The sequence below is a fragment of the Natrix helvetica genome, assembly GCF_964273705.1.
Source record: "Natrix helvetica genome assembly, chromosome: 3".
In the NCBI taxonomy this organism is placed as follows: Eukaryota; Metazoa; Chordata; class Lepidosauria; order Squamata; family Natricidae; genus Natrix; species Natrix helvetica.
This window is the reverse complement of record NC_138549.1, coordinates 77,036,860-77,051,780: the sequence shown is the minus strand read 5'-3', so window position 1 is coordinate 77,051,780 and position 14,921 is coordinate 77,036,860. Positions and strand designations below refer to the sequence as shown.

Sequence of the window (14,921 nt, the reverse complement as noted above, 5' to 3'; positions counted from 1 at the left end):
TTTTACCCATGCACCCAATATAAGCCTTACCCAAAAATAAGCCCTAATTAAAACTCCAGGGTGCATGGATATAAATTAAGCTAGAGTGGGGATGATGGGGTGGAGCTGCCCTACTACTTACCTTTGGACAGTTGCAGCCAAACCTCGACACCTGCCTTGCCAGCTCATTTCTTCTGCAACCAGCAAGGCGAACAAGACTTTCCTAAAGGCCTCTGTACCCAATAACAGAGCTCCGGATAGATCCACAGCTCTGTTATCAGCTGCAGAGGCCTCCAGGAAAGCCTTGCCAGCTGCCGAAGAATTTCCTGAAGGCCTCTGACAGTGAAAAGGAGACTGGGGCCAAGACACGCAAGTGAGATGAGTCACTGGACAACATCCACCCCCAAAATAAGACCTGGTGCCTTTTTTGGTGGCAGAAAAAAATATAAGACAGGGTCTTATTTGGGGGGGGATAATAGATACATGCAATTCGCTCTTGACCATATGATGAAGAAAAAAATTACCATGTGAATTGGCAGAATAAAGTTTCATTGGTTGAAAAAAGTTTCAAAAAGTTCATTACCATAAGTATTAGGCTTTCAGCTGTGATGACGCATGACTCCTTGCCTCATATAAGCTTCTGCTGAAGGAAGTTTCACAAGCACAGAGTTGGCAGCAACATGCACTGTTTAATTTGGCATGCCCACTTCCTCCAAAGAGGTCTGGTAGGTCAACAGCTGCACACCTGCATAAAGAAATTCTTTTTGGTTTCTTTCTTTCTTTCTTTTTTGGCCAAGCTCAATCTATATCCTGTACGTCGGCTTATATTTTATTAAACTCTGTTTTCTTGTGTGGTCTTACCCTGAACTGCTCTTTCCAAATGCCTGAAATCATTACTGTATCTTTGTATCAAGCCTCCAAATGAAGAAGCGTTATCCTTCAATGTGATGAATTTTAAAATAACTACCAATGAAGGTGGTTAGTATTGTGTGTTATGCTTTTGTAGATTGAGAATGTTGCTCATTCTTACATTTTGCAAAATATATCCATTTCTCCTTTAAAAAAAAGTTTGCATTTCATTTTTTATTTCAGGATTAAAGTTCTGATAAAGTACACCTTGCAATATTTGTGGGGGTGGGGGTGGTTTAAACTCCTGGAAACAGAATTCTGGTTTTTTTTGTTGTTGTTTATATTTGATGGTGACTTTGAGCATGCTGTATTGTTGGATGTGTTGTGGGCAGATTTTCCCACCCTCTCTGTAAGAGTATATGGGAATGACTGTGGGGGACAGAGCAAAGAGAATGGTCAGATAAGAGACAGCATAACCCATAACTGCATAATGGGCAGAGAAAGAAGGGAACCCTTGCACTTTCAGACTTCCAAGATTTTTTAATGGATTTTACGCTAAAATAGAATTAGCTCAGCAGCGCGTGTTTCCTATCTTAGTAACTACAATATCAACACTGTCAATTATGATGTTTGCTTCCATGAGTAGACTATGTTTAAAATATGTTAATGAAAGAATGTAGAACAAATTATATCGAATAAAATAGAAAAAGTATTGGAACTACAAGTGACATGCCAAGAGAATGATTTGGAAAAGGACACTTTACTGGCTATACAAAAGAAATTGGTCAAAGGTTCAAAATTTAAAAGAGAAGTGCAAACAATAAACCAGGTCAATGACCTGGAAAATGTTTTCTTATTGGATCTACAAAAGAGGCTTGTTAAAATCTGGAAGAAATCTGTGTGATAGCATTTGGTTTCTGCTCAATTTTTTTGTATCCCAAGACAATATCTGACTGAGTTAAAGATTAAAACTGTTGGAAACAAAAGTAAGGAATATAAAGTTGGTTTATTTTATCAAGGTTAAAATAAGACATTTCTTTTTTCAGTATTCTGGGAACCCTTTGTGGACTTTCTGCAGACACCAGGAAACTTGGAAAACTTCATGTTTATGGATTTACTTATAAACAGAGGATGGGACATAAGATGAAGAAATATCTGTAACCTTACATAGATTGAAGAGTTACTAAATTTGTTTATACCTGTTGTGATAAAGGCTGGAGGACATTTCTTTATATATTTCTTTTTCTTTATTGTATTCTTTTTCTTTCTTTCATTTTTTTCATGCACATTTTTGTTCCCTATTCTCTTCTCTGTCTGAAAGTTTAGTTTGTATTAGATTTTTGCTATTGTAATTAAAACTCTTAAAATTGGAAGGACGTTGAAGAGGAGGAGATCTGTTTGCACACTTGATTCCTTTCAGCAGTAACATCAGTTTGGAGATCTGTGAGAGGATATTATCAAAAACACCTGAACTAGAAATATTATTAGTTTCATCAATAAGCCTTTTCATCCTGCTGTATTTGCTTCAGTGCATATTTAAAAATGACAATACATTAGAAGTATTTTAGCACAACCTGGTGGGCAATTAATGAAGTGCAACAGAAACCTTCAGAATATCATGGACAGAGAAGCTGGGCTGCAGAGACTTTTTTCTACCAACCCATTAAAGGGTTGTTTGAAGTCCACTTGGTATATACATCGTTTACTCAGATAGATGACTCTACATTTAAGATTTCATGCACACACATGCAACTTCAAAAAACAACAACAAGAGGAACAAAATAGTAATAAAAAAACAGCATTAAATGGAAAGGACAAAATGGAAGCAAGAAGGTAATCGGACAGCAAAAGTGTTAAGAGAGAGAATATTCCTGATTATGCAATGCAAAAACAGTATAGTTGTCCGGCAGGAATGTCTTCCAATAAATAGCAGGTGATTTAATCTTCCAGCTAATTTTAAATATATTCTCAGGACTGGGGCCATTTGCAATTAGAACTGTGTTTTTCAAAGCTGATATCTTTAAGAAGAGTGGACTGTAACATGCTGGCTGGAGAATTCTAGGAATTCAAGTCATCTTAAAGTTGCCAAGATTGAAAAACACTGATCTGTACCATGCATGTTTTCCTAGTAGTTTTTTTCCCCTTCTTATCATCACTGCAAGATGACACCCATTCACAAGTAATCATTTAACCAGCCCATGAAGGTGGTCATGTACACCCACCTGCCACTCTTTAAAGCAGCTGAATTTTTCCTGTGAGTTGTGCAGCTGTCCTCCACACTTCCTTTGATCCAGAGAAAAGTTGCATTAATTTAGAGTTGCATTAACAGGTGTTGTGCCAGTCTCTCTGTTTCTCTGCATTGAAAGCAAGGTTTGCACTCTATACTTGAAGTCTCACGTAGCCTTTCTGATTTCCTGGCTCTCCCCTTTGCCATTATTCCAATTTGTGAAAATTGCATACTTTTTTTGTTTCCTCTTTCTCTGAAATTCTCATTGAGAAGCTTCCTTACAAATAGTCCTTGACTTACGACCATAATAGAGCCTGCCCCTCATGGTCATAAGTCATGACAATTGTAAATATGACAGATGCAATTTTAGGACCTTTTTTACAATGGTCATTGACTTGACTACCATGGCCATTAAGTCAATCAATGGTTCACGGTTTTGCCAGAAGCCGGAAGTAGATCTGATTTTCGACAAATAAGTTGTAAAATGAGGCCACGTGACTCTGCAGTGCTGCAAATGGCCATAAATGTGAATTGCTTGTCAAATACAAATATAGACCATGGGAGGGGAGGGGGGGCAGCAATCCGAACTTCAGAACAAGGTTGTAGGTAGTACTTGTAGCTGATAATTGATAATTATTTAAAAACAAACATGAATGTTATATTGTATATATAAAATATTGAAGGTTTAGCCTTTCGTATTGTCTGAAGTTTTTTTTTATCATAATTTTACTTTCTTCTTTATAAAAAAAATCCTATACATTATTTTTTTAAAAAAAATAGGAATGGTCCAAAAATATAATATTCTGATATTATAAAATAATACAATAAAATCAACAGAAACTTCTCCATATAAAATTTAATACAAAGTGCAGCCTTTCCAAAGGAATAAACTATAAAGAATAAAATATAGCCTCTTGTAAATAAAACTTCTATTCAAGCCGTAGAAACAGAGTACAAAACAGAACATCTGTATTAACATGTCTAAAAAAACGTTAGCTGAATTAAGTTTATGCAGCTTTCAGCATTCATAACTTTAGATTTGTTGGTGATTCAGATGAATTTCTTGTACATACAGTGCCATCTTGAGGTCACGTTTAGATTTGCAATTCAAAAACTTTTACTAGAAAGTTGTGCTTTGGCAAAATACTTCTTACATTGCTGTTGAAAAAAAATCTTCTTTTTCACTAGCTGAGCTCAAGTCAAAGTAATTTTAACTTTTTCAGGTTCTTTGCTCAGTTTCTGTGTCCACGTTTATACTAACCCAAATCATAAACTTTATTTTACATCTCTCTTGTTTTGATAACATTTGTCTGTTGTCTCAGTTCATTATTACAATGTAACCAGCAAGACTACAACCTGTTTCAATATCCTAATACAATATAAAAATATATTATGGCATATGCAGGGAAGGTTAAAAAAAACCAAGATGGTCACTACAAGCTTATACTTGAAGCCTTATCCCCCCCTTTTTTAAAAAACAAACTCTGGGCATTCAGAGTTGTGCTTTCTTTCTGGATGGAGACCAACCTGAATATTTTCACAGACAAAACTTTTTATGAATAACTTTCTTTCCTCTTAACAACAACAACAAGGAAGAGAAGAGCAGTTCTCTTCTTTTGGAACTATGGAAAAGACCTTTATAAAAAAAAAGTATGCTGTACTTCCAAAAATATTAAACAGCACAAATCACAGCCAGTGATTAAAATTCTATACAAACACACATACAAAATTCACAGTCTTATTATATCTACCCAAAAGTTTCTCATTCTTCCATATTGTTCCTGGGAGGAAAATAATCCTTTGCATTTTACAAGATGTGTTCTGTAAAGGAATGCCATTTCTAATATTCTGGTTTCAATTTTCTTTTCGAGGAATATTCTCTATGGTGTGGACCGAGGATTGATTCAAATTCTAAGCCATGTCACTTAAAACTGGATTTGTAGGTCCATTAATAGAACTCTCTGCTTCCCTAGATGTATCCTTGGCTTTGAAATCATTACATATCTCAGCATCATTTCCACTTTCTTGACTCATAAGTTGGAAATCAGATTCCAAAGAGTTACTCTCTTCTTCCTTCTTGACTTCATTCTGGGTGTTAGTAATTTGTTCATGGCATTGGGCATTTTGTAGCTGTCCATTCTGGGCAGGATACAGGCTTGCAATAGCATCATATAGAAATTGATAAGCATCCTAAATGGCATTTAAAAAAGAGAGAGTTAGCATATGTGCAAATCCATCATGTAGTTTTACTTAATGATATGTTAATGCTCCAAAACCTGAGACAAAGACACAATATAGTGCCTAGATTGAATTAGTTAATATTTGTCAGTGTTTATAAAGTTCTGCTACTCTCACATTTGGTTTTCATGAACACAAGGAGCCTTTATAAAGGATTCTTAAATAGAAGATATGAGTAGCCACTGGCAAGATTTCATAAACGATAGATTGTCACTTGTCCATCACTTACCATCCCTCCCTGTTATAGCACCGAGTTATAGCAGAGGGTCCCACAGCAGGGACGGGAAAGTATCCCCCTCCCTTAAATATACACAGAACAGAAGCCAAATTTACCCAGTAGTTACTTCTTCAATTCAACAAAGTATGTGTGGCCTACTTTATTACTAGCAAATATGTTCAGTATTCAAGAATTAAATGACCATCCAAAATAAATAATAAGGCAAAATACACCAGCAAAGCAATCATTGTTTGGACTCTGGACATTTTCCTACTGAATGGTAATGACAGTGGAAGTATTTCTATAGAACAGATAGACTTTAAAAAAGAAAATAAAAGCAATTAACTACTAATATATTTACTTACAAAGGAGGAAATCATGTCTGTTCTGGCTCTACGAAGAGCTTTCACAACTTGGAAAACATCGATTACGCCTTCATTCTCAGCACATTCCAAGAGATTTAGCAAAGCACAAAATACTCCCGTTTGTTTAGAACCATCACTATAAAAATATATATTAAATATATAGATATAGATATATATCAAAATCAAAATTACTAGTTAGCAGCAGCAGTAAAATGGAAAGATCAACAAAGCTTAACATAGTATAGGTAGTCTTCAAATTATGGCCACAATTGAGCCCAAAATTAATGTTGCCAAGTGAGAAATTTGTTAAGTTGAGTTTTGCACCATTTTACAACCTTTCTTGCCACAGTTGTTAAGTGAATCATGGCAGTTGTCAAATGAATGACACGGCTGTTAAGTGAATCTGGTTTCCGCATTAACCCTGCTTGTCAGAAGGTTGCAAAAGGGGATCACATGACTCCGGGACACTGCAACCGTCATAAATGTGAGTCAGTTATTAAGCATCTGAATGTAAAAGTCACGTGATCACGGGGATGCTGCCATGGTCATAAGTGTGAACAATGGCTGTAAGTAACTATTTTCAGTGTTGTAACTTTGAACGGTCACTAAGTGAACTGTTGTAAGTTGAGGACTACCTCTACAACATATGTACAACTACTATAGAAGAAATTAGAAAGAATTGCTAAATCCTAAATTAACAGAAGTTCTTAAAATGTAGGTGAAAAACAAACAACTTACTTTGATATTAAAAGAAATGTTACTACCATTTTTGAGATAAGTGAAGAAACAAAAAGAACATTCAAATGAATTAACAGTTGAATAATACAAGGGGGATTAAGAACAATAATCCATGGTTCCTTGGAAATAGGTCCAAGAGATTAGTATGGAACCTTGAATTGAAGCCTTAGGTTTTGATTTAGGGATCTGTGCAAAGTATAGATTATTGATATACAATTTAACCTTATTTTATTTTATTATTTATATGCTGCCCATCTCGCTCTCCATCTTGCTTGTTGGCTTATTGGTTACATATGTGAATTAACAAAGTACAGTTGAACACGGTAGGTTTGCGCTGCCCTGTTTCATTTCACATTTTCTGAGCCTTGTCCAAATTTCTAATTATTAATCATTGTGTAAAGATAGGTGAAGAGCAAACTATGGTTTAACACATTTGTACACCGTCATGCTTTCAGAGCTCCGCTTTTCTCTATAGTAGCACCAAACTTTTGCTGAGTTGTCTCTATGAAGGAAGTGCTGTAAGCTCTCTGTGAGAATCTGCATTGCACTGGATTACAGATGTTTCATAGATAAAGATAAAACAGTTTTGAATTCAGGGAGAATGAATACTTATTCCAGAGTTTGGTCCTGGTTAATATGTAGCCACCATGTTCAAGGGTGTCCTGTGGAAAAATAGACTCTAGATCTTTTAGACACCAAATGCACAAACTGCTGGCCAGCGGGAGGCATGGCATCCCAACACCCCCAGCGCAGCTCTTTCATGTTCCTGTTTCATCATTTGCAGGAAAACAGACGCTCACAAAAGAAATACCACGGAGATCTGACCTGGGGAGACAGCATGCATGCCAGCAAGGGGAGTGGGCTCTATGTGCCACCTCTGGCACGCGTGCCATAGGTTTGCCATCACGGCTGTAGACTAAAGCAGTATAGAAATTACAAAATGGATATAAAATGGATAATTGAACTCCTTTTAGCACAGCTGTGTGCCACCAGGAGTTTCTTGTTTGTTAAATTGGTGGCTACATAAATTAGTTTAATTCAGCAATAAATAGTGTTGCGTTTTTGAACAAATAATTTGTATAATAGCATGAAAGATTCGTTATCATTCCTGTCTGTGGAACAAAGTGGTGTGGATTCTCAGGAGGGAGGGGCTGCTTTCCAAGGGCAAAAAGGCAGTGGACTTTAGAAAGATTGGTTGGCAGGAAAAGAATTAAAAGGGCTCCTTCTTAGCTTTTCCCAGAGTATATTGTAGTTATACAAATGGTTGTTTTTCTCTGGCAAGATTCTGTCTATAGGTGAAGAATAATAAATACTGTTAAATCAACTTTGTTTCTTGGACCTGATATTATCACTCCCTCCCCCCTTTTTTTAGCAAGGGCAGAGCTTTTCTATTTATGGGACTCATACTATAAATTTGTACTCTGCCTCGGGATCAAGAACTATAGAACATAACCTACTCCAATATAAAGATGAAAGCATTATATATGCAACAGGCACACCTCAAAGCATGTCAAAATACCTCTAAAGGTGGTACCTACCCACAGTGGACAACAAGTGGAACGTTCTTGCTCTTGTTCAAATTTGCTTCAGCTCCATCTTGGGTTGAAAACTTTTGTTTGAGATTCTGGATCATGGTGATTAAGTCTTGGGGGTTTTCTGGGAGAGCAGAACTATCCCATTTATGGTACTGATACTGAAAGACTTTTCTGCTGTCTTTCCTCTGTAACAGATGCCAGAACAAAAAACAATCTACACATGTTTAGAGCTGAGGCTCCTTACATGTACATGCACAAAGATCAAAATGCTGAACCTGGAAAGTCCGTCATAACGCTGACCCAAATGATGACTTTTGCTGCTGAAAGCAAAAGACTCCACTAAGGCTTCCTCAAAACATTACCTAAAATCTTAGGAGCAATGAGCTTCTTTACTGAGATTATGAAAGTGTTTAATTGCTTAGTGCCTTGCTCCAGTTTGTCAAATAAAAACACAAGTTGACATTTCTGTCACTGTATGGGGTTATCTTCTGCCTGCAGTGGAGACAGAATTCTCCTCAATCCAACGTTTTCATATAAAGGAAAACACCAACCTGCAACTAGATGTAAGTGACACAAACTTTTAAGAGGGATTTCGCACTAATATGTAGGTGACTCTCACAGACCTGTTCTCCAATATCTCATTGACTAGGCTATTTCTAAAATGAATTAAGGCAAATACATATGCACCAAGGTTTTGTTGCAGAATCTGATCTAGGTTGGTTACTGGGACCAGAGGTTTAATCTTCCAAGTTTCGGATTCATGCTGGAGCCCATCCTCAGGGAAATTCTCTCGTGCAGAATGTGTTGGAGAGAAGTTAGAAAGAAGTTCCCCGAGGATGGAGTCCATCATGAGTCCTAAAGCTTGGAAGACTAAATATCTGGTCCCAGTGACCAGCCCAGATTGGATCCTGTTTCTACAATACTTGCTGGTTTGTACTTTCGTTTTCTCTAGTAACAGGTCAATCCTCATAGCCTTTTTGTTATTGTTTCTATTTCTGTTCATGTGTTCAACCATATTGAAATGGTATACTTGAAAGAGATACAACAAAATAAAATTATTTAAGCAGAAAAATAAGATTACTGCAAAAAAACCAATCATACATAGGCTAGGGAAGGGAAAGGAAGGGAAGGGACTCTACATCCTGGTTTAAATTCAAGATACATTCCTAGTATGTTGGAGATCATTAGAATCCCCAGAAAATATGGTCAAGGTTCATCAGGTTGGCTGAATCATAATATTTGAAGTCAAGCACAGCTGAAGAGCATCAAGTTGAGAATGTTTGCTAAATATGCCTTCTTCCTACATGCTACATTGAATCATTTGAACAACTATAGTTTGTCTCCAAGCTGTGTGCATTAAAATAAATGTTTATGTATCTCCATCAGTTCAGCATTTGAAAATATCTATAGTGTTGTAGCATTTAAAATAAACCCAGAATTGCTTCATGATATTAATAAAATATAGAAACAAACAGGGACACCAAAGGAAGTGGAAAACAGAACTTTAGAAGTGCAGAGAAGCCAGAGACGAAGTAGATAAGGATGAATAAATAGTCCTTGTACCTTTACGTGAGTTATCTCAAAGGCACGCATGGTATAACTGGGGCTGCAGCTGCTGTCTTTTAGTTCAACAGTGATATTATCATATGTCGTTTTTTCTTCTTGCCAATACTGTGCACAGAGTTCCTAGAATTGAAGAAAGACCAAATCGGTGTGTGTTCAAATCAGGACAAAATAAAATGAGTTGTCTTGAACCAAATTATGTAAGAGCAATATACAGGTAGTCCTCAATTTGCAATCATTTGTTTAGCAACTGTTTGAAGTTACAACGGCACTGAAAAAGGTGACTTACGGCCATTTTTACAGTTATGATCTTTGACCCATGATCAGGTGATCAAAATTCAGCTGCTTGTTAACCGGCTCATATTTATGACAATTGCTGTGTCCCAAAGTCATGTTTTGTGACCTTCTGATAAGTTGGGGGGAAGCCAGATTCACTTAACAACCAGGTTACTAACTTACCAACTGCAGTGATTCACTTAACAATTGAGGCAAGAAAGGTCATAAAATGGGACAAAGCTTACTTAACAAATGTCTCACTTAACAACAAAACGTAACAGATGTAATTAGCTTTGCTATAAGAGGAAGGCAGGAGAGCTCATTCTCTCTCTGATTCTCTCTCTGCTTGTCCTATGCTTGATGACTGGAACGTGAACTGCGACTGTAAGCAATTGTTTGTTTTTTGAATTGTGTTTGGACTAATATCTACTATCTACTATCACTGCTTGTGAAGCGACTTTAGTAGTAAAGCTACTTAATTTTACTAGCAGTGTTTGTGACTCTATTCGTGTGTTTTTCTATTCGTGTGTTTTTCTATTCGTGTGTTTTTCTACTAGCAACGTTTTTCTCTCCGGCTGCACATTCCGCTGTGCTACTTTCTATCTCCCAACGGAGATACCCCCTAACAGTCATGTAGCACAAAGCCCTATTTTACTACTCTTATGTGTGCACAGATCTATTATTTAGATATGCCAAATTAGCGGTATGGTGAGAAATAGGAAAACAGGCTGAGGAAAACTAGAAATGAATTGCCTAGATGAAATGTATTGAAGCTTCTTTCACAAATTCTTGTAAATGCTAATGTAAATGTGAAAGGCCAAATAGCTCCAGAATATTTCATTTTTAATTGTGGATGATATTTAGGGAGAAGTTTGTTTAGTTTTTTTAAATTAACCTAAGTTTGCATTTTTAAACTAATATATGAACTCAACACTATAACATACTGAATATCATTTTCTAAACCCATATTTCTTGATAAATAAAAATACTTAACTACTTACAATCACGTCTTTCCACCTAGGAGTAGGTACCACTGAGCCTAGATTCAATCGGTATATTTTGTTTCCTAATAGATATGCTTTCAATAAGGGTATTTCTACAGTGTTTGGTTTAGAAAATTGAAATTGGCATTTTTCCATAACAGAAACATCACAGTCTGACCATAGAGAAATACATTTGCTCACCTGATTGTCTGTCAGCATTGCAATAACTTTGACTTTCTTTTGATAAATCATGTTCCAGAAGTCACCTATTGTTTCTGGAAGTGGTCCTTGTGTTGCTATAATTCCATTTTGAACCCAGTAACTCTGTTTAATAGTTTAAAAAATTAAAAATTAAAAACCAATAGTATGAAAATATGCAGGGAGTAACATATACCAATACAGATAAATTGAATACATGATAAATTAAAGGAAAGAAATGAAAGATAAATCACTGTCTGACATCACTTAAAAGTTGGTAAATATAAAGGTTCCTCCTCTAAAGGTTCCACATATGTGCTAGTCATTCCCAACTCTAGGGGGCAGTGGTCATCTCCATTTCAAAGCCGAAAGAGCCAGCGCTGTCCTAAGACGTCTCCCAGTCATGAGACGTTGGCACGAGTAAACGCTGAAGGCGCACCAAACACTGTTATCTTCCCACCAAAGGTGGTTCCTATTTTTCTACTTGCATTTTTACATGTTTTTGAACTGCTAGGTTGGCAGAAGCTGGGACAACTAACAGGAGTTCACTCCATTGCGTAGTGCTAGGGATTTGAACCACCGAACTGCCAACCTTTTTGATCGACAAGCTAAGCGTCTTAGCCACTGAGCCACCGTGTCCCAGTAGTTGGTAACTTGCTTTAAAGATCATCCATGCAATTGGGAGAAATCAAATAAAACAAACAAACAAAGGCAAATCTCTATTGATTTAGTTAATTCCTGATACAAAGTTCAAGAATAGATAAGAACCACTTTGGTGGGGAGATGAGCTGGTGCTCTGTGCAGGCAGTCAGATAATTGATGGCTCTTCCCAGTTGCATTGTCCATTTGTGAGGCAACTCCAGGAAGGGGGGGGGGGGCTTGCTTGGTTGACACTGCAGGAAGAGCTACTTTCCCTCTGGTGTGAAACCAGCTCGCCTTCCTGTGGCATGCCTTAGGAAGCTTGCAAGCATTTCCTATAACAGGCTAGTACCTTGGCAAGCCAAACTACTACTCTGCAGTAGCATTGTGGTCTCCTGAAACCTGTAGCAATGCCGTACACTACTAATAATATCCATTGAATGTAGGAGGGGAAGAAAACAGATACTTTTAACATCCGCAAAGAAATCTTATAAGGACATTTTAAGTTTCTATGTTATGAAAAATGCCTTTTCATTAAATGATTTTTTTTTTTAAAAGTTGGAAAATAACTGTGACTTCAGAGACCTATGGCAGTGGCAAAATGAATCAAGTACACATACGGGTATAAAGGAAGCATTGATGTATTTGTTGGGTTCCTCTTCACAATCACTATCCTCGTCAGATGAATCGACATCTTGTTCACACTCTCTGTTTCCTTCTTCTTCGTGTTTGAATAACACTCTGTTGTAATCATCTGCACCACAAGATAGTCAGAACATACAAGTCAAATAGCTTCATAGACGTTAATAGCACATCTCAGTTATTCATAAACCACTACAAAAGCTATGGCAGCTTCTCAGTCCTGTTAGTCTAGAAGAAATTATACAAATAATTATTTTAATCACACAAGCTGGATCTTACAATACAATACAATAGCAGAGTTGGAAGGGACCATGGAGGTCTTCTAGTCCAACCCCCTGCCTTGGCAGGAAACCCTATACCGTTTCAGACAAATGGCTATCCAACATCTTCTTAAAGACTTCCAGTGTTGGGGCATTCACAACTTCTGGAGGCAAGCTGTTCCACTGATTAATGGTTCTAACTGTCAGGAAATTTCTCCTCAGTTCTAAGTTGCTTCTCTCCTTGATTAGTTTCCACCCATTGCTTCTTGTTCTACCCTCAGGTGCCTTGGAGAATAATTTGACTCTCTCTTCTTTATGGCAGCACCTGAGATATTGGAACACTGCTATCATGTCTCCCCTAGTCCTTCTTTTCATTAAACTAGACCCAGTTTCTACAACCGTTCTTCATATGTTTTAGCCTCCAGTCCCCTAATCATCTTTGTTGCTCTTTTCTGCACTCTTTCTAGAGTCTCCACATCTTTTCTATATCATGGCGACCAAAACTGAATGCAGTATTCCAAGTGTGGCCTTACCAAGGCATTATAAAGTGGTATTAACACTTCATGTGATCTTGATTCTATCCCTCTGTTTATGTAGCCTAGAACTGCGTTGGCTTTTTTGGCAGCTGCTGCACACTGCTGGCTCTTATTTAAATGGTTGTCCACTAGGACTCCAAGATCCCTTTCACTGTTACTACTGTTGAGCAAGGTATCACCTATACTGTACCTGTGCATTTCGATTTTGTTGCCGAAATGTAGAACCTTACTCTTTTCACCATTGAATTTCATTTTATTAGATAGTGCCCAATGTTCAAGTTTGTCAAGATCCTTCTGTATCTTCATTGGTGTTCCAGGTAGTCAGGCAGGCCTGCTTGAGTCTATGATATTTCATGCCACTCTTCCACTCTTCTAATTCTCATTCTCTCTCTCTTTCTCTCTTGTCTTCTACAGCAGTCAATCAGCATTCCTTGACCACTAAGTATTCATTCTTTGGCCACTAAATAACACCACTCAGTCTTATTGGGCTACTTCAGAAAATGCACACCTTCATTGAGTACAAAAGAAGCAGCCCACTTCCTGACAAGCAAGAGTCAGCATAGGTATTTAGTATTTATGTTGTAAGCTCTGAGTTGGCTCCTCCTCGGTTTCCATGTGAACTTTAGAATGCTAATGTTAATTTATCTATATACTGCTAAAGTTCTTATGTCTGTCTATTTGTAACCTTCAATTGGGTGAAATGGTGCATTGTAAGGCAACGGTTTTTGAACCAAGGTAACTCAAATGGGCGAACTTACAGAATGCATCCAAATCTAGGATCATTACACTCATAGGATTACATTTGGAAATGTTGTGCCCACTTCAGCACTGCCATGCTGACTCACTGCCGTGGTCAGCCATGGTTACATGAAGTCATTTCCAATGCTCTCTGATTGCTTCCCACAAGTCAATGGGGAAGCCAGAAGGACAGGCACTGGGGAAATCCAGGTTCATCCTTAGCCATGGAAACTCACTGAGTAACTTTGGGTCGCTTTACTCTCAACCCAACCCCTCTCAGAGGGGTTGTTACTCTGGGGAAAAACTAGGAGGAGGAAATAACCTGTACAACATTTTGAGTCTTTATAAAAAGTGGATATAAAATTAACAAATCAAAGTGATTGGGAAGACTTGGAGTTGTAAAATTCCAAAGGAAGTAAAAGTGCATCCATTCATCTTATATTTCTTGATTTTCTCTCCCCCCTCCCCATTGATTGTATTGCTTAGAGGACTGAGGCAAAAGCTAATGTTTTTAGGGGGTCTTTACTTTTGCAAATTACTTGGAGAAATGTGTGACTTCTCACAGGAACAGAAGATGCGGAAAGAAAGTTTCCACACTGTTTGTTATAAAAGGTGTAATTGTTTTAAAATGTAATGTTATTTTTTTTAAATCAGTTGGATCAGTTAAAACAGTAGATATATATGATTTGTAGACTTCACCTCGCAATACTCACATGGAATTACTGTGGCACTCCTGTTTTTCTCTGCGTTCTCTTGTTTTCTACCAGCTTTCTGATTCTGCCAGTTTTTGTATAAAGGCAGTCGCTAAAAAAAAAAACCAGATGTATCAAAAAAAAAGTTATAGCTAAGCAGAAATGCTCAACTATATCTCACCATTATTCTATGTTTACTTAATTTTAAATGCCAATCAACTAAAATAAGCAGAAACCAACTTGCAA

General features: G+C 37.2%; 1 protein-coding gene across 1 annotated transcript in view; it reads right to left on the bottom strand.

Moving 5' to 3' along the window:
• Positions 1 to 3,893: 3,893 nt before the first annotated feature.
• PTPRC (protein tyrosine phosphatase receptor type C) overlaps positions 3,894 to 14,921 on the bottom strand; it is a 96,594-nt gene continuing 85,566 nt past the window's right edge. The window contains exons 25-31 of the mRNA XM_081946449.1: positions 14,697 to 14,787; positions 12,428 to 12,561; positions 11,172 to 11,294; positions 9,712 to 9,834; positions 8,152 to 8,333; positions 5,876 to 6,011; positions 3,894 to 5,245 (exon numbers count right to left, since the gene is read on the bottom strand). Of these exons, the coding sequence (XP_081802575.1) occupies positions 4,967 to 5,245; positions 5,876 to 6,011; positions 8,152 to 8,333; positions 9,712 to 9,834; positions 11,172 to 11,294; positions 12,428 to 12,561; positions 14,697 to 14,787 (1,068 nt within the window). The 3' untranslated portion in view covers positions 3,894 to 4,966. The remainder of the gene's footprint in view (positions 5,246 to 5,875; positions 6,012 to 8,151; positions 8,334 to 9,711; positions 9,835 to 11,171; positions 11,295 to 12,427; positions 12,562 to 14,696; positions 14,788 to 14,921) is intronic.